We start from the raw sequence: 21,633 nt of genomic DNA, 5'->3' as shown, positions 1-21,633 counted from the left end.
CTAATCAGGTACAGGATCACACTAAAACTTTTCTGGTTCAAATTGAATAAATAAATAGCCCATAGCTGGATAGAGTCAGAAAATATAAGGAAATTTCAACTCAAGTTCTTAAAGTTGTTGCAATGAGAATGGAGATCTCAAGAAGTCTCCTAGACACAAACCATTCGGAGTAGACCAAAGAATCAGAATATGCAACGGTTGACACAACAATCCACCTTTCAGTTTTGCTGGGAAATCTAAAATATTGCTCCCTCCTTGCATTCAGCACAGATTTCTGAGGCTCCAGACCACAATGAGATTTTTTTTTTTAAAGTTTCTTACCTCTTAAGTTTCTTAACAAATTCACCATCCTTGAGATCTGAGTTATCATTATTGTCTTTCACACTTATTTATTTATTTGTCATATTGTAAACTGATGAGGTATGTGCAATGTGTTATAAATAGCCTACTGTTTGTGAAGTGCATGAAAATGCTAAAATTGCATACACAGATATTGGCATAACAGCTAGTATATAATAAAATGCATTGAATATGTCTCAGTCAAAATTCTGCTTCTGTTAACCCATTCTTTATATATCTAAAAAGCAAATCTTAAGATACATCAACAATCAACAAACTTTAAAGCTTTTTAAATGTAATATTTTGAGAAATGCAATATCCTGTAAAGATTGTAAAAATGAAGATTTGGCAAACACTTTATCTCAAAAACATAGTCAACTCAGTTCTTCACAGCACAAGCTTTACATTTGAAAAACAGTTTGTGGATTTTCGCTACGGTAGCTAAACCTGTTTTTGTTACACTTTCTGTTGGCTTGAAGTTAAGTGACTTCGTTATGTCATTATAAAGATGTGTTGTGTGCAGGGTAATACCTCATGATGCTTATTGCTCTTTGATGACATCACTGATTAGATCATAGCAGGATGCAGACTGATTAGATTATTGTAGAGCCATCTGATGAACTCCTCAGTGATCACATAAATGATCTCATCATGAGTTTATGGCTGGATAAAGATAGGCACTGTTGTCAGATGGGCCTAACCCATCAACTTCACTACAGTAAACAGTAGGCCAAGTACCAAACCTGCACCTAGTAAGTGCTGATGGAGCATCACTATGGAGACTGCAGAGTGGTTTTTATCACCATGGAGACTAGGACTGTCTGAACATTACAATCTTGTTATTCAGAAATAGGATAAATGGTAGCTGAAGCCTAGTGGCTATTGAGGAAAACCACCACCACTGAAGTTACTGGGTTAGTCTTTAATTGTGACCAAGTAGCCTACTGTACAGATGCCTGACTGCAGATATGGCTTTTACTGTGTTACTGTATTAGCTTATTAACATAAAGAAATAGTGCAAAAGATTATAATTCTAGTACAGGTATTTCATTTAAGTAAGAAAACACAATGGTGAATACATTATTATAAAGTAAAATATGAAGAAAAATGTTTACATTTGTACAATGATGTGCATAAAAACGAATTTATCATTTAAAACTATCATTTTATAAGGTTTGCATATAAGAATATTTGCATTTTCTATATGCCATATTCTGGTTAACAACTCAAGACATTACCTTAATTATTTGGAAGTTTTTTAGGATATCATTGTCACATTTGATTAATCTTCTAAAGAATCACTGTGAAGCTATTATAAGATTTCAGAGAAAAAAAAAAAAAAAATTTCATGACCTGAAGATCAAGAGGGGTAGATTGTTGGAAATTATCACGGAGTGCCAGTAAAAGGTCAAAAAAGCAAAAGCAGCAGGTTACTTGAGCACCTATGCCAATTATGTCAGAGATAAGTGCTCTTTCTGACAATTATTGTATAGAACTTGGATACATGGTAAATACGAAAATATATGTCCTGTTTAACCTCTGACTACAAGCTTAATTATGTTCCACTTAAGACAACACAAAATGACAGAAATAAGGTTTTTAACAAGAGGTAATTGTCCAGCAGGTGAGTCATCTATCCACAATATTGCTTTCTCCAGTAAATCAGTCATCTCGTCTGAAACAGGAGAGAAATATGTACAGATCAAGCACCATTTACAAGCAAAAATAGTCCAAAACTCTAAAATAAGACTGGTGGATTTTGATGTGGATTTAGTGGATTTTGATGTGAGAGAACAACAGGGGGTGGGGTTTTCACTGAAGGAAGTATTACGGATTATACAGAAATTTGTATTTTGGCCGCAAGATACAACAAAATTAAAACACCTTAAGGATGGATTTGTTTATTACAAACATGCATAGTTTTGCTTCACAAGATGTTAATTGATGGACTGGAGTTGTGTGGATTATTGTGATGTTTTTTTTCTTCTGTTTGAACTCTCATTCTGATGGCACCCATTCAACGCAAATGATCTGTTGTAAGCAAGTGATATAATGCTACATTTCTCCAAATCTGTTCTGATGATGAAACAAACTCATAAAAGTGAATATTTCAGTAGATATGCTCACTGAATATAAGCCTAAAAGTCCACTCAGGTCATTAGGATAACGTCAGTTAGAAATACCAAGACTTCATTTAAAACAAGGAAACTCTGCTTTATCTATTTTGCCACTTACAGTTGGAACCAGCTTCCAGAAAACATAGGATCCTGTAGTCATATTTAAATCATATAAAACACATTATTCCATGTTTTATTATTTATTTTTATTTATTTTAATCAATTTGTAAATCTTAAAAAAAAATCCTTGCTTTTATTGTTGATTTTTAATTTATAATTGTATTTATTTTTGTATTTATTTTTAATTTGTTTTAATTCCTTTAATGTAAATCACTTTGAATTGCCATTTTGTTTGAAATGTACCATCTAGATAAACTTGCCTTGCCTTTAATGTTGTTAATGTAAGTTTATAATGAAATAAAGCATTTTATGACAGGCGGTCCTTGGGTTGTGGCCGAGAGTCTGGATAGATGGACTGGAAAAGATTGAAAACACCATAATTGGTTATATATGGTAGGCTTTCTGACTGCATGAAACAAAATAATGAAGTTTAACACAGTGTTTAACACAGTCACAACCTCTCCAGATGTACCTAACTACAAAGTTTCTTGTTTGATTATTTTTGTTGTTGTTGTTGTTGCTTCTTACCATCTGCAGTCTTGCCGTCTGCATCAGGATCAGATATACTGTATATGTGTGGGGGGAGAAAGTATATAAAAAATGTTTTAATGAAATAATATTCTGAAATTATGCCATCCCTTAGTGCCTCAGGTCAACACATCTTGCTTGCTTTTTCTATATCCTAAAGGAATGAGGCCATTTCTGCATGGAAATTCATTTCTATAACATTGACAGACCACAAAACCAATTACAGTTTTTCTCAGTCACTTTGGTGCATTTTTCAAAACAGAAATGAAATTTTCAAAACTACTTGTACAACCTCCACATCATCTAGTCATTAATACACATCATAAAACCAGTTTCTCATTCTTTTGAACAAGTTGCGATTGCTTTTGTACATTCATGCAATTGATTACGCACATTTATCTGCGGTTTCCTACATTATCAGTTGCTAATGTCATGTTGCTCAAAATGTATTATACAGTTTTCTGTGCAATAGTCTTACCCCCCAAAACATCTAGTCTTTAGTTCATAGTATAAGTCATTAAATGCAAAATGGTTAATCTAGTTGTCATAAACTGCCAAGCACACTTTTTATTTGTCTTTTTACACACTATTATTAGATGTTTTGTCAATTTGGCATGAATTGTGCAAGTGAATCTTGACTAATGAAGAGAATGTAGATGATAAACCAATGATAAACCATTTCTCTGAAATAGCTCAAAGGTTCATCTCATGAATCTTCAGTAGGAAAGCTTATACTGTATAGACAAAGGACAACACAAGAGTTACAAATTCTGAAAATGGAATTATTTTCATCTTTGTTCCCATATTTCCTTTTCTATATCACAATGGCATTGTAAAAGTATTTTTTATTTTTTTGGTCAGACCACTAGTAAAAGTGTAACTGGGAATTCTATCCAGTCTCTTTCAATCAACATCCCACAAACAGTAATGTGTAAATGTGTAGTTTTGAAATGGATATATGGCATACATAAGCATATGGCATACTGTTCAATACAGTAGTTTACATCAGAACATCCCTCCACTGTTAAATTGACAACATGACTAAGCAATTTGACTGTCTTATCCGTAAACTATGACACAAGGACTTGTCATTCTGATGGCACTGACATGTTCATTGACACAGATATTTATTTTTGAGAGATGAACTAAGGATTTTGAGCAAGAGACTGGCTTTTGCAGGTCATCCATTGTGTTTTGATATTTGTACGAGTTGTTTTGAGAAATGCACTTACTGTTTTGCAAATCTCAAGAATGATTAGAGAAATGTACCAAAGCGACTGAGAAAAACTGTAAGAAACATATTTTTCTCTGTTCGACCATATGCAAATGCAAAACATGCCACATTGTCTCTCTGTAATTCTCTGTATACTCTCATTAAACAGCTGTCTCTTAGAGGTTTATTTTTCTCTCACTGTCATTTAGAAATGTTAAGACCATTTTGATCAGTGGCAAACAGTACAGGATAAGAGCCAGGTCTGTGAGAGATAGTGGGAACCACACCAGCTGCAGAGAGACTGACTCCCTTCAGTCTCTGCATATTACAATGCATGGCTTATAATCTTATCTAAATACATGCGCATCTTTATCATCTGTTTCTTTATATAATGTTATCTATATTTAAATTAATGAATATTTACCCAAATGACAAGAAATAATATATAACATTGCAGAACCTTAGAGATCTTATTTAAAAATAAAACATTAATAATAAACTATGACATTCCAAATGACTTTACTGCACTTATTGTTCATATTTGCATACTTTATATCTGAAAGTTACCCATAAATCAACTAGAGAAGAAAAAAATCCACTTTTCACATGGGCAATTCCTGAATATATAGCCACAAAAACAGTTCCCAGTGTCTTACTGAAAGTGGCTAAACAGACTGGCTTATCTTACCCCATTCTCTCCTGCCAAATGATTTCTTGATTGAAGAAGCAGACGTGCAGACATCGTCAGGTGTGTGGGGTTGTTGCTGTTGTCTTTATTTCAGATCAGAAGCTTATAGCACCATCTAGTGGTTCTGAGTAATCCAACTCACATGAGACTGGCATACCTGCACTATTCTTTGACTCAAATACCATTTTTTTGTTCTGAGAATTATTAAACGTAGATGAATCATTTTCTAGCTTAAAAATTTGCCTCACATCAAAAGTAGCTAGTTTAAAAAATGTCATAGTTCAGTTAATATAACAATGTTTAGTTGATATATGAGTTTATAACGAAAATAAACAAATCAATTGTGAAAGCAACATCATTTTGATAAATAAACAAATTATCTTCTATTATATTTATATAGAGAGAGAACAGATAACTTTTATATACTAATATTTTATATACTATTTTGTTTTTCATATATCATGTTTTTATTTTGTTCTATTGTATTATTTAGCTGTACTTTTTTAATTCTTTTTATTTTTTTAATGATTATTTAATAAAAACAACCAAATGGCAATTTGGTTGATATTAATTGGAATGCAGGATAAAAAACAAAACAAAAAAACGTGATTTTTGATTTTTTTTTAAACTTATCTGCTTTTGCAAATGAACTCTTCATAAGATAGATAGATAGATAGATAGATAGATAGATAGATAGATAGATAGATAGATAGATAGATAGATAGATAGATAGATAGATAGATAGATAGATAGATAGATAGATAGATAGATAGATAGATAGATATGAGACATGCTTTTCAAGTTATTGCAAGAATATTTCCTTTTTTTCTATTCTTTCCCAAACAAACAAAGCAAAAAAGCTAGTATACAACCATATGCATCTAAAGTGCCACCCAAATGTCCTTGAGATATTGTTTTGTGTTTATAGATTTTCTAAGAGAAAGGTTAAACAAGCATTCTTCAGAAATAACATTCCACGTGCGGATTGAGTTCTTGTTGTTCTTGGTTGGTAACAAAAGTTCCGCAGTACAGTGTGCACTACAGTGAGCTACGGTATGCTGCTACTTTCAAATCTCCAAATGAATGTGTGTGCGACTCCATCAAGGTGACCCCCAGAACAACATCATGAACCCTTCATCCTTGTATCACATTCCTCAGAGTGTTCCTCGGAAGCAGTTCATCCGGAAGAAATCATTTAATGATTGAATGCTGGCTTTTTCAGGAGCATCCACCAGGCTTCTTCTGCCTCTGCATGCCATTTAAAGCTCATTGATTTCCACAGGAGAACAAGCTGGATTTGTTTACTGAACAAATACGGTTTTATTTGGAATTTCACTGGGGAGTGTTGAGTCTGGACTGATTTTTGACATTTATTTATTATGCAGTTATTATACATTGAATTTTTATTTGTCAGAGCAGAGGCCATGAACTGCAGTTTGGGTTCAAGAAGATTAGAGCATTCCTAATCCAGGATTGTAAAATACAAAATGAACTGATTTTAACTGGCAATTATTTAGAGCAGAAAGAAATGTAAATGTCGATAGTTGATCATAGTTTAGCTTTATTTGGAGGGAAAAAAATGTCATGCTAATCCCCAGCCTCTTTGCATAAAATCTGCAGTAAGCATTTAGCTAATGAGGCAAACTAGGTTAATGAGACTTGTCTTTAAATTAGTGATGCAAATCGCAGACTGACCTGTAAAATGTGTGTGTGAGCCTATATCAGTGTAGCATGGGACAGAGTTAAGATGGTCCTTCTTGTCCACGCGGAGCTGTCACTGATATTTAGCGTCCATTATTAATGATGTCATTTAAAAATGTATCAGGACAAAAGAGGTTACCAAGTATCATAAGAAGAGTGTCATTTTATCTTACTGTTACATTATAAAATTAAAGTAGGAGTTCGGGAGGATGAAAATGATAAACAATATTTTCTGCAGAGTATATTCTGAACTACAAAATAGAGGGGAGTGATGGATGTTTGCCCAGATTAATAAAAATGTACACACTACCATTCAAAAGTGTGGGGTGAGGGTTTTTTCTTAGAAAAATAATACTTTTATGCACCAAGGATGCATTAAATTGATCAAATGTGACTATAAAAACACTCATAATGTTACAAAGCATTGATGAAAAAAATGAAATGTTTCTTGAGCGGCAAATAAGCATATTACAGTTTTTTTTTTCAACTGCTTGCACACAAAATCTTTATTTGTCACAGTTGCTGAAACAAACACAACAAATCTGCAAAATCACACATTCATTCTCGGTTTTCAATTTCATATAACACTTTTTGCAAAACACACAATTCCCTATGTAACTCTCATAAATCGATCAGGAATTAATATTATTTCAAAGGTGTTTTTGAGACATATTTGTGCTATTTTTAATACATTGCTACATTATGCAAGAGATGGGAGGCATTTTGGATTTATTTATATACAGTTCTTGGATTTGTGTGTAAAGTTTTGAAAAAATAAAAAGGCAAAGTTTTGAAAATGTGTGTAAGCAGTTGAAAAAAAAAACTGTAGAATGATTTCTGAAAGATCACGAGACTGGAGTAATGATGCGGAAAATTCAGTTTTGCCATCACTGAGATCAATTTAAATGTAACAATATTTCACAATATTAATGTTTTACTGTGCTTTTTGAGTAACAAGATTTTATTTATTGATTTTATTTATTTGTAATTTACAGTAATACAAAGGCCGCTATAACATAAAAGTATAGTGTAAAATAAATGTACTGTACATTACTGTAATGAAAAAGTACGACAGATCTCAGGCACAACACTTTTTTTTTGAAAGGCTGTAGAATCTCTTTGCACTTTTTTGTCGCTTCATGTGATTGTTCTTGATTTTAATATATATATTAAAATATATATATAAACCTACTATATTTTTCAGTGTTAATAATTGTGGAAACACATCAGTCTGTGAAAAGGGTCAATGGTAGCAGTACCTGTGTGTGTGTGTGTGTGTGTGTGTGTGTGTGTGTGTGTGTGTGTGTGTGTGTGTGTGTGTGTGTGTGTGTGTGTGTGTGAGAGAGAGAGAGAGAGAGCGAGAGTCTGGGTTAGTGTGTGCATGCTGTCTCAGTCTGTGACCATGGATGTGTGATCTAACAGTAGCTGACAGGGAGGTTGGAGGGCACTCTCTAGGGTCCTCAGTCTGGGAGCACTCTAGACCGCATACAGCAGAACTGTTCTCTGTCCCACTGAGCTAACAATTAGCACACACACCATAATGCAAGGCCCAAGCGGGCAAGTGTTTCACACAACCTACATTTCTCTGTCCATTTAAATGTGTAGGATGTCTTTGTACTTGATGCATTTTCATTAGTGTTTAATAGAATTTATTCATATATACAACATATTGCATTATTTCATATATGCATCTACCAGTGTGTACACAGACCTAAATGGCTCAAGCAGAGGCATGCTGGTGAACTGGTTGCTTAATCTGTTAGCACTTTTACATTTATCATGAGGCCAATCTGCTTCTTTTTGACTTATTCATCTAGTTAGGAGCTCGGTAGCACTAATGTGAGTGGACAGCTATGTGTCTGATGAAGACCTCTCCATCTCCCCTCAGACTCGGAGGTCTCCACCCCAGAATTCACAGCTTCCAACACACACATTTCACAACATGATCTGTAAGACTTTGCAAGTGTAAGAAACTGCCCATTTTTAATAGTGTTTTACTGCACACAATAAAGTGCAAAACTGTATAGTGTCTGTGAAGGTTTTTTTTTTTTTGGGGGGGGGGGGGGGCGCAGGATGTAGAGTGTGTGTTTTTGAAGCCAAGGTCAAAGGGTGGTTGAGCGAGATCGATGCCATGATTGCTGGTGTGTGAGATGGATATTCACCAGTGACCCTCTGTCCCCAGATGTCTCATGCAAGGAAGTTGTCCATCCCCTGAGACCCTCAAACTGTCTGTATTGTGAGCATGACATGCTTTACCCAATCACTTTGCGTGTATGTGTGTGTGTGTGTGTGTGGCCTGTGTGTTGTTTTAGGCAAAGCAGGTAAAAGGCACTTCAACAAACTCATTGGACTTGGCAGCAATTTAGCAAAGCAGAATAAAGTTAAAAGTATGATGCCTTTTAAACTTGCATTCTGAGTGTCATTTAATTTCATAACAGTACAAATTCTTAGATATTCCTAGTTAAATTCTTATATAAAAATCCTAGAATTCATAGTTCCTGGACAATTATCAGCATACTGTGTATATATATACATGTACATATACTATATATATATATATATATATATATATATATATATATATATATATATATATATATATATATATATATATATATATATATATATATATATATATATATACATGCGCACATACAAATAAAAGTATAAAAAATAAAATTCTGGGTTTTTTATTTCCAACATCTTTACTTTCATTACATCTAACTACGATTTGATTGAATGAAATATTTAAATTCGCATATTTTTATATTTTTATATTGACATATTTTTTATTTAAATATTGGGAAGTAACATGTAAATGTGTTTATGAAATATAATTTTGTCTATAAGATGAATCTTTTCCTGGGATTCTGTTTTGTTTTTCAGTCATTCAACATAAATTTTTCAAAAAGCATGAATGACACTGAAAAATATATAAATAGTAATAAGAATTTAATCAAAAGTCATTTATGCCTTCTGTAAATGTTTGTGAAGGGAGTTGTCTTTATTGCAAGTTTAATATTTGACATTTTATAACAATTAAATAAGAAAAAATACTATTTATTTTCAGAATAACATCATTCTACATTTGTTATAACACATATATACATATACATAGTTACACAAGTATCAGAGATTTTTGGGTTTGGATCACCATAAGGCCATAACTAAATGGTTTTCTAAAGAACTAGAGTGAAAATTCTTTCAGGTAGCCTCAGTCTTTAAAACATTTCTGATTTCAGCTGGAACCTTGAAGCATATGTATATGAGTGGAATGAGAGTAAAATCTCTCTAGCTCTTTAACAGAGCAGAAGATGCTCTTTAAAGAGTACTTGTGTATTTGGGAGCATGTGACTGAAGGTTTTGCGTTGCTCAAGGGCAGCAAGAAGGTGACACCCAGCATATGATCCTGAAAGCCCATGACGGCTACTGCATCACCCCCTCCCTCCCCTGACTGACAATTATTATTAATTAATCATAAACCCCTGCCCCACTCATGCAAGTAGCCAGGGGCTACACAAACAGAGAAGTCCCGCAACGGATGGATGGATGAGCGGACGGATGAACTGGAGGCCAGTGCACAGACAGATACAGAGACAGACAGAGCACCAAAGGGCAGGTGGCTTAGCAGACAGCTGTCCACTGTCGTGGCCAAGTCACTCAACTCAGGGGTCAAGAGATCTTTGTGACAAATATAAGAGTACGGGTGGAAGGAATGAAAAAGATGAGGGCTGATAAGGTTTGAGACCTCCCTTAGGAGAGGTTGATGGAGTGAGGAAAGGCCATGACAGATGAGCGAGGCAGTTTGGATCAACAAAGCCAGCCCAGGCCCTCAATCTAATGTGATTCTTGCCACGAGAGCGATATGAGGATGTGGAAATGAAGGGCTGAGGGAGAGAGAGGGGACAAGAAATGAGAGATGAGAAACTGGAGATGAGTACATGACTTCTGACAGAGAGTCAAGATGCTAAAATGAAAGCATCTGGAGAAGCCGACCATGACCTTGTTCACATTGCACTCTATAATAATTTGATATTCAAATATTTAGGGCTGATTCATTTTGCAAGTGATGAAATCAGATCCATTTGTTCTGACATCATGATCAATATCATCTGGATCAACATTCATAGGCGAAAAAATTATTTAAATGTACTTTAAATGATGTTAGATGAAGGTCATCACTGAATTGGGCTTTCTGAGATATCAGACCTATCTTTGTGACCACCTTCTGTAAGGTTATTTGTTTAGCCAATCAGGAAACTTTCTGCTTTCAGTCTGTCAGTCATACTGTGAGTTCACAGTAGAGTCTCTTGTAGAGTTAACAAAATTTTAAATGAAACAGAAAATAATAAAAACTCATAAAATGACTATTATAGTCTCTCAATGATGCTGTCAGGCAAATCACATATATTCTATTTTATAAAAACCATTTGTTTATTCTTATTTTTGTTATCAATAGGATATTCTGTTATGCTTTCTGTTATTTAGTCAGTGTTAATTGAAATATTGTAGTGTCGAGCGTATACTGTCCAGTCCACCATACGTATATGAGATGATTTATGACTTACGTAAAGATCTATTTATGACTTTATGTAAAGATCTTGATAATATTATAAGGGGACCCCAGATAACAGTACAAAACAATAAAATATGTAGTTCATGACCCCTTTAATATTTACATACTGTATTCAGACATTTCTTTCATCATAATATTTCACTATTGATTGCTTTTAAAAACAAAGACTTATATTTTTCATGTTTTCTTGCTGTCAATCACAGTTCATGATAGTTGAAATAGCGAAGTACTTGCCAGGATATTACTGAAATGAATGGGAAACGATAGCTTTCTCCAGGTATAATAGACCTCTTTGATTCAGAGCACAAAAAAAAGAAAAAGATGAGTCGGAAACACACACATAACAAAACACATGCCCATTTGAGTCTAACAACACACACAGCGTCATTCTCTGAATATCACTCGAAGTTAAAATACATGATTAAATATTACAAATAAAGAAATAAAAATCACAATTCTAAAAACCCAGTCAAAAGGCCTGGGGGCTTGTTTTGGTGATGTGCAGGAAGGTAGCAGCATCATGACAGGAATCTCTCTCCCTCAGGACACACAGACTCTAACTGATAAGTGCCAGGGTGCAGGGGGAACCTATTCCACTCTGGGTGTCTTCAGCAGAGCGCGAAGCCATCCGGCATGCCCTCAGAGCTCAGCCCTGTAATCTGACACGACACGGCTGACATTACACACTGACGTCAGTGATGGCGAGCCTCTCAAACTAACTGCAAGAGAGTGTTTTGGGTGCACTGGAATCCTCTGATCAATTATTGGGTTTGGATTATGAAACTGATATCGGAAAAGTTTCAACAACTTAAGCAGACAGCGGCAAGAAACATAAAATGGCAAATTGTTATTGCATTAACATTAACTGACAATGAGCAATTTTCATTATTACAGTTCTATGTCAGTGATTAACAACAACATTACTACTGATGCATTATCATTTTGTGCAGTCAGATAAAGAAAAAAACACGCACACATACCTCAGGACACACACATATAATCGACACTCTAATATACACACCAATACACCCATTCAGTTATAATCACATAACTTAAATTCAATTTGGAGGGTGTTTGCTCTATAGGCTCAACTGAAAATGGTGCTTTCAGGTGGAAAATAGGAATAAATAAATACATATATAATTAAATAGTAATAGTAGTAGTAAACATTCTGAAAACTTGACAATAAAGATACACATATCTGACCAAATTTATGTTGGTTGCAATGATCACTGAAAAAAAAAAAACAGAAGTTAAAAAATAAAATAATCTGTCCCTAAGGATACAAAGGTTAAAAAACATGAACAGATCCATCTTTCGCTTTTAATAACATATTAGTAAATGTTTAAATAATTACCACCAAAGATGAATAGATGCTTTATAGATGCTGAATATTCACAAAATCAATAATATCCTTCGTCAGTCCAATCCGTTTGTGTGAAATTACTTGTACTTGGGTAAATTGAAAATGACCGTTCTGTGTAACCTGCAGAATTGTGATGGAATTGGAAAGGGCATCATTTTTAATGATTGAGGACAGAAGACATGTTACTTCAGGCTGTAAAGTAGAGAGGAAAAGGTCAGGTCAGATTGAAGTCTCCGCACCTACTCCTGGTCTCGTCATTACTGACAAATTTTCTAAACTCCCCTCTAAACACCGTGCACAAAAAAAAGAGAGGAAATACAATGAGACATTTCCAAAATGTCATGTGGCTTAAGGCTGCTTGGGTCAAAAGGCAGAAGAGTTGGGCTAAAGCTCTCAGGAACGGGCTTTGATGAGGTGGATAAGGAAAGAAGCAAAGGTGAGGAAGACCACGCAGCCAAAGGAAGAAGGTCAGCACGCCTGTCTCAGTTTTCAGCACCTGGTGTCTAGTTTTTAGCACCCAGTGTCCCCGGTGTTTAAGTCTGGTAAAGCCACGGGGCACATGAGGGATTCAGCGCAGATTGGTTTGAAGCACATAAACCCTCAACCAACACAACAAAAAGCAATTAGTGTTTCTAATTAAAAATATCTTGAAATGTATGTCCTATACATGTTAATAAAATTTCTTGGTCAAAACATGGATCCTCATTGGGGCATATATAGCGTTTATTAGCCTTTTAAAAAACATTTTTTCTGTAAATATTTGATCAAATCTCAGCAGTGAGTAAAAGAGTGAATCAGGTGTTCATACTTCACCATACTGTTCCATGACATATTATAAAATATTTGCTAAATTATTTCAATTATTATATTCTATTATTAGTTATTCATAATAATTATGAATCGGAATTAAAGGCAAAGTTCCCCCCCATATACTGTATATATATATATATATTAAATTACTCACTCTCATGTCTTTCCAAACCCGTATGTCCTTCGTTCATCTTCGGAACATATATATATAATATATATATATAAAGTATATAATTGTATTTATTTTTGCATGAAGGTAGGTCCACACCTAAACATAACTCTCAGTGGTCCTTATATCAGCCATTCATTTGTTAAAACAGTTATGAATACTTTATGAATCCATATTTTCATCAGAGTTTGTTGCATTTCTTTAAAAATGTTTGAATTCAGTGTTTACATTTCAGTTCAGTTCATTTTTATAATGGACATCTGCTGAAATCCCTCTTGAGGTGTTGCAGGTTGAGATGTCATTGTGACAATCGCATGTTGACGATAAGCTAAAGGGCAGCCACATATTATGTGGAGGCGTCTTCTTTCTCTCTGCTTCATGTCGCTCTCAGGGTTTGCCTGGCTGTTGACACGCTGTTGCATATGCTTGACTGAACACTTGCATCCTCCAATGCCTCACTCATAATTACTTCTTAGTAATCAACTCCATTACAGCATTATGTTAATTCAGGGTGTGAAATGTGAGATGCTATGAGGACAGCTGAGGGATGTGATGGAGCTGAATGTTTGTTAAACTGTGTGGGATTTGCTTCTACATTGCATAAGATGCTGATAAATACAAATTAGGGCAGAGTGGGGTAGGATGTGCCACTTGGCAAGCTGTGTTACTCCCTCGATCAGGAAAATTGCGCATACTTTTTGTTACATTACAAACATTTAGAACCAGCTTGTGGTTAAAGCTACAGTACAAACTTATTGAAAACTTTTAAACAACCCTACAATAAATATTGAACCCTTGACAAAATTTGAAAAGAAATCCCGGTATTGCAATAACCTGGTTTATGTGACTGACTCAATCAGCCAGACTCAAGAACTGAATCACTGAAAAGATCTGAATTAAAAAGAGTGATTCAGACACCATCTCTCATGAACTATAAACATGCCAATGAATAATGATTTAATTTTCAGCTTCTCACATTAAATTGTTTTATTTCAATACATTAATTTTAATACATCAAATTAAATTAAATTTAAAAACTGCACACAATTTTATTTAATGATATTTAAAGTTTATTATTTAAGTAAAAAAGGTAAATAATTAAAGTTAAATAACATTTATAATAATAAATAAATAAATAAATAAATATAATTTTTTTTAATTATTTTACATAATATTTTAGTTTATTTTATCAAAATATTTAAAAATAATCTGAATGGCTATTTAGAATAGCCACACATAAGAAGAGCTGACAAATAAAACAGCCGAAAAAATATAAACACTATAAATAAAGCAACAAGCTTCATCTATAATCTTACAATCTTCTTTTTGAAGCCGCGTGCATCTCATTTGGAGAGACAGCCTAAGGTCTCCACTTCACTGCATCGCATAGATAAACACTAGGTGTGCATATGCATGTATGCATGTGCTTGCTGTCAAGACCCCTACCCAATCAGAGCCCAAACACAGGAAGTGCAGCAGAAACCGTCCTGTCACTGATCACAGAGGCATGTATAATTCTCAGGTAATTATTTTTCAGCCCGAGGCATCATTACAGTAGCGTATCACATCATTCCTGCCTGGCTCAGGCGCAGTTCTCCTACAGCAAAGTCACAGGATCTTGGCCTGTCATGAGATCAGCCAGGCAGTCTCATGTGAGAGTGTGCAAATATATGATTTCTCCTTTACTGTCACGCTTGAACAGGTCAGTGGAGGGATGGAGCTGGCCGCCGCATGCTGAAATGGAGATGGAATCGGACAGGACTGGAGTCATGAGGAGCGGAGAGGGAAGTGATGATGCATGAAAGGCCTTGGATGACAATAACAACATAATGATAGAAGTAATGATACATGGATGATGGCAAATGCCACAATGTAGTCTTATCAGACAGATTACTATCACTGTTTTGTACACAGTCATACATTTGCACACAAAAAAATACAGCTTTGCCATTTCAGGAATAAGTTATACTTTAAAATATGTTAAAATAGCATTTTAAAATGGAATATTTCTTCACAATATTACATTTTACTGTATTTGTGATCAAATAATCAAAGTCCTTATAAACAGAGACGTCTCATAAAAAACTTTCAGATCTGTGTAAACAGTCAGGAATAAGAATACCACATATACTAATACATTTCCTCATTTAAGTGAATGTTATGACTTATTGGATGACTAAAAGCCATGGCTGAGATTTTGGGTCAGCGCTTTCAATGTGAGAAAACATCAGTTTGGATCTGTGAGGCTGTGTGCTCATGTTCGGCTGCTTGTACGTCACTCAGCTCCTTCAGATGTCCGTGTGTTTGCGCCGGTGTCGTTTCCTGCCCACGGTTCTGCCTTCTATCCTCATGTGTGACATTCAAGTTCACAAGGATCTCAGAGAAACAACACTCTTCACACTAGAGAGCCCTGCAACTGCCATCACATTCACACTCTCTGATCCACACAGCAACGGACAAATCCTCAGGGACGGCTTGTTTTCTCTCTTTCCTCAACACTTCAGCTCTCTCTTTCTCTCTCTGTTCTCTATAGCTCAGCACAGTAGCACAGTCGAGTCTCTGAGGCTTCGATTTGCTAATTATTTACATTATTTAGATTCAATGGCTTCCCAAAATAACATATTCTTAGGTAGTGTCCACAGTAACAGGAAATATTCCAAAGGCACATGAATATATTCTGTCATAAATAAAAACATACAGTCTAAAGACGGCATCCATGTATTCTGGGTAAAGAATGAGACGGTTGGGTCATAATCTTGTGAAGGTTAATAGGTAAGTCAGGCAATGTGAAGTTGCCTCAACAAATCTTCCTGGGATATGTTGAGAAATAAGGAATGGCAGAGGCCTCTGGACATAACCATAGGTGACAAGATGCTGGTGCTCTGCTGTGTTGGCCGGCCTGGCGGATATTATTAAGTCATAAATTAATGGAGTATTCTGTTTTACATGTTAGAAACTTTTCTAGATGGATCTAGAAGGATTTTGAAAATGAAAATTAGAAAGATATGGGGCATTGTTTTCAATTATAGGTAGGAGGAAGAAAGATCAGCAAAAATCTTTTGTAAAAGAGGGAAAATAATCTGTTAATAATTGATAGTTTTGATGAATAATAAACCACTAACACAGATGCATTCATGCTGCAGAAAAACAGAACAGACCCTTCTTGAGTTCATTCAGCAAACAGAAAGGGGGGAAAGGAGCAGGCCTTTCCTCTCAGCTCACCCCATCTCCCCTCGTCTATAATTCAGTGACCTTGAGATATTTCTTCCCTTGAGCTCCCCACTTTTAGCTCTCATGCCAACCAAAAGCAAGGGCTCCCTTCAGACTAAGAAGTAAACTGACGGTACAAGTCTCTGGGAGTGGCACATGCTCGCTGACATTGCAGGTGAGGGGCTGCGATTAATTCTGTAACAGCTAAGTTACACAAACAAACTTTGAGATACGTCTTTATGTTGTGCTTACCAGTTCAATGAAGAAGTTCATTTTTAGTAGCTTACTATTTAGCCACAATACTGACAGTTATGTTGTGTGTATTTGCTTGAAAATTATAAATAATCCAAAATTTTATCCATAATGATTCAGGACTGGCTGATTGGGAACATTTTCAGAGCAACCAACAGTTTAGTTATTTTAAGGACATGTTTTTATTTTTATTTTTTTTTGGCGATAGGTCGACTGAATGACAATGACTCACTCAACATAAATTAATTGTTTTGTTCCTGAGTGAATTATTGGCTGTGTCATAAATCTTGGGTTGCTGACTTGTTGCCTCACTGCCTTTTCAGGCAATGACTTTTCAGACATCATAAGTGCATTAAGGAACCTCAAAAAATTATTTTTGGACAGATTTCTGGGGCAGCATGATTTACAACAAAACAGAATGAGTTTATTTGATAAGCAAGTGATTATTTAATTATTGCAATAGTCATTTCTGGTTAAAAATACCACTAAAATGAAAAAAGTTTTATATAAAATATTTATATATATCAAAAATATATATTCACACAGATTGACTACCAACTGAAACTTTCAGATGCCATATTTATTTGTTATTTGTAACCATAACGGAATGGAATGCACAGGATTGTGGGGTATCAAAGTGAAGGATACTTTCATGCTGCATTCAAAAATTTACCAGATGAATGTATCTCAGGAGGAGACAGTAAATCTATTAAGTTGGATTCAGACATATCTTGATGCCTAATGCATCCTCTGAAGGCAGCTTTTTTCAGCTTTTGAATGCATCCAGGGTTTTTGAATGAATTGGTTGAGTGAATAATTCAGTGGCTTACTGACTTTTCTGTTATGTGTGAATGATTCGGTGGCCTCACTCATAAGACACTTGTTTAATTCCTGAATGAATTAGTGTCCTATAACACTTCAGTTGAGTGAATAATTCATTGACTCACTCATTAGTCACTTGTTTTGTTCTTGAATGAATCTGTTTTTTCAGAATGAATCAGTTGACTCATATATTGATCGATTCATATAGCCAGGTGTATTAATGTAGAATCCACTAATGCACAGACTGACCGTCTTGAATGTGCAATCACAGAAGTGGAGTGATACAAAATGTCCCAGCGCTGTCAAATGCATATTAGATTTATGACAGTCTCACACAATATATGATACACTATTCAGTTTTGAGAGAATCAAGGTATAGTGGAAATGTTTGTGTGTGTGTGTGTGTGTGTGTGTGCTGAAAAGCACACTGAAAAGTATGGGGAGGTTCAGATTTGCTCTAACAGATACATTCCTGCTGCTTGTCTACATTACACATTTAAACCATTTTCATTATCCATTTATTTAATAAGCAAGCTCTGCTCTTTAGTTTTTAATACGCATTACTGCTATTCTTGCTGCTCACCGTGTCTTGTCAAAGCTGCTCAGCACCCTCGCAACCCCAACATCATCCCACTGTGGGGGACTCGGCAGACAGGGATGGACTCTCAAGCGGGTGAAACAACATGCCTGGCAGGCAATGCCTGTTCACTGTCACCTGTCAGCTGTGTAGTGTGTATTGCTGTGCGGGTGGCTTGCAGTGTGTGTCAGCCATGGAAATGATTTTGGCATGCCACACGTCTGACAAATTGGGGCCCCCTGGCCCCTGATGCCTGGCACGAGACAGAGTGGCCCAGTGGGCATTAGTCTGTGCTTGACAACACCCCACCTAGCTGACCTTTTCCAAAACTGACCCCAAGCTGACACCAATCAGCTTCCAGCTCCAGTAAGCTGGTAAACAATGTGTCTCTCATCAAGCTAAAAACACACGGCAAGATTAATTCAACACATACATTTCTGTCCTTGAAATTAATTTTTATTTCTCATGAGGGCAATACAATAAGGATTTTAGGAAGGAAGTCAAATTAGGTAAAGATGACTATAGTGTTTTTATATGACATGTTAGTTTGTAAAAAGTCACAGATCGGAAATTATTTTCATGTTTACGTCTACATTGTTTAAGCAGGTTTGTTTTTTTAAACTAAAACTGATGAAAATCATCTTCAGTATTTGAGCTGAAATAAAATCAAATAATAAAAAAATACTAGATGAAAAACTGAAACATAAAAAATAAAACTGGAAGTTATAAGTTAAAATAAAAATTTTGCAATGAGGTAATACAATTACTAAAACTGTAATAAAAGAATATATAGAGCGATATAGAAATATATTTAAATATATATATATATATATATATATATATATATATACATATATATATATATATATATATATATATATATAAACAAATGCAAATGACAAAATCACATAACAAAACTGCTGAACTTAAACTAAAAAAAAAAATAATTATATGTTATGCATAACGTTTCTACATGGTAATTTTTCCATTTTGCTTATTATTGCGCATACACAAAACGTATTATACTTTTTACAAATTATTATTATTTTGATTTTTTTACTAGAAGGTAAACTTATGATATTTTTAGTTCAGATATTTTCAAGCACATCTCTATTGTATTTATTTATTTGTTTTTTAGGGACATAATACCAATTTTTAATACTTTGATTATAGCCTACCGCTGTATATTTTTGCGTAAATTCTGTAACTTAATAAACTAACGGAACAAATTGAACAATCATTTGAACAATCATTGACTTGAGGAGTGTGAATCCCCCCCATGAATACATTGGTCTCGTCCATTGCTCTTTGGCCTGTCACGTGGTGCGGATGTCCTTCGCCTTTCCTCTCTCTGCAGGCTAAACATGGCTGCGCTCTTAAGATCAGCCCGACTCCTTAAATGTTCACCGGCTGCATTGCTTCAGGTCTTTGGAAACAGCAGACATGCACCGGCAGCTGGTCGTCTCTACAGCGGAGCGGTCGGGGCTACTCGTGTAGGGTTATGTGTCCAGAGAGTCCCGGGACGCTTAATTGTTAACAGGTATAACGCAGCATGACTCTGTGCCATGCGTGTGTAGATCATGCAGTTGTCATTGAAAGGTGATCGCGCCTATAACAATACTGTGCGGATGTAACACGTTGATCATGTGCTGTATGTAGGTTATTTAACCAAATTTGAACGAACAGGCCTAAATCTAAATCATATTATGGCGTTATATAAGAGACGTGGCTTTCTTGTATTAGCTCATAACCTGCAGTTATGTGTGACCCATGAACATCACTGCAGAATATCGGAATGTAACCTTTACACCTTTTCTTTCAGCTTCTTTGTAATGCTTATAACAGTTTTCAGTCAAATTATTTTTTTACTCTGATTTTTTTTAAACAGAAGTAGTATTAAAGCCTTAATAAAAATACATGATCATTAATCAATTAATTAAACCATTTAAAATTGAAAAACCCTATGATGAAAATAAATGGGCATATAATACAATATAGTGTTTTGTTGTGTATAGTTGTTTGAGGCTAATACTAGTCTTTCAGTAAGCTGTATGCTAACATGTGCCAAAAGTCAAAGGTCAACATGCCAAGGTCGTTTTGAGCCATCTCAAAATACTGCACATCATATTGGCCAACGTTTAGTCTGTTTCTTGCTTGTTGGTAACTTGATGTTTTCCTCATATTCTTCATATTCTATGTGGTGGTTAGTTCACAACAGGTACAGAAATGTGCTTTTTCATTAAGTGGTGATACTTGCCCCTCGTAAATTAATAACCAGAGGCATTTTTACTATTTACTTTTTTTTTCTTTGTTTTTTTTTTTTGCTTAATTTCAAATTATTATATTTAATCAATATATTTTACTGTAAGAAAACACTGTAGGACTGTCTGTTACAAATCAAATGAAACACAGAACCTGTATTTGAAGTGGCTTTTAAATGCCCATTTAAATAGACTATTTAATGCAGCTCAGAGGTAACATAAATGTATTTACACTGTAATTACAGTTTTGTAAAATAATACTATGTGATTGAGATTGTTTAAAAATAAAATGTTGAATATAGAAAAAATTTAACTTTTTTAAAATGACAACAAAGTAATTGAATCATTCATTCAAGTTATTTGTTTAAACAAAGCAAGTGACAGTCTTTAAGAAGCGTCTTTCGATATGATGCTTAATAGTTCTTCGGAGGCTTGTTTAGCAATTTTTTTGGGGTGGGGGGGCATTTTAACTGCATGCTAAATGGTAAAGATAATATCATAATTGCTTTAATAATGTGCTAGAGGAACCTCTCAGGGTGTGTTTTTGTTTGGCTGTGAGAGACACGCTTGTTAATGCCATCTCGCACATTATTAAAACAATTATCATATTATCTTAGATGAAACTAACATTTTATTTTAAGGACCAGTTCTCACTATTAACTAGTTGGTTATTAGCATGCAAATTACTAGCATATTGGCTGTTATTTGGTACTTATAAAGCATATATTAATACCTTATTATGCATGACCGTATTTTAGATCCCTTAGTCCTACTTCGTATTAATAAGCAAACAATTCCGTGTTTGAGGCAAAAGTTGAATTTAATAGTGAGAGCTGGTCCCTAAAGTGTGACCAACAATATATATGCAATAACCCATACTTATG

At 34.8% G+C, this 21,633-nt stretch overlaps 1 protein-coding gene across 1 annotated transcript in view; it reads left to right on the top strand.

Moving 5' to 3' along the window:
• The first annotated feature begins 19,812 nt into the window (after positions 1 to 19,812).
• Positions 19,813 to 21,633, top strand: part of LOC113057116 (leucine-rich PPR motif-containing protein, mitochondrial-like) — a 47,725-nt gene continuing 45,904 nt past the window's right edge. Inside the window, exon 1 of the mRNA XM_026224220.1 lies at positions 19,813 to 20,028. Coding sequence (XP_026080005.1) covers positions 19,853 to 20,028 — 176 coding nt within the window. The 5' untranslated portion in view covers positions 19,813 to 19,852. The remainder of the gene's footprint in view (positions 20,029 to 21,633) is intronic.

This window comes from Carassius auratus, chromosome 38 (assembly GCF_003368295.1).
Source record: "Carassius auratus strain Wakin chromosome 38, ASM336829v1, whole genome shotgun sequence".
Classification (NCBI taxonomy): Eukaryota; Metazoa; Chordata; class Actinopteri; order Cypriniformes; family Cyprinidae; genus Carassius; species Carassius auratus.
This window is presented reverse-complemented; position numbering and strand designations above follow the sequence as displayed.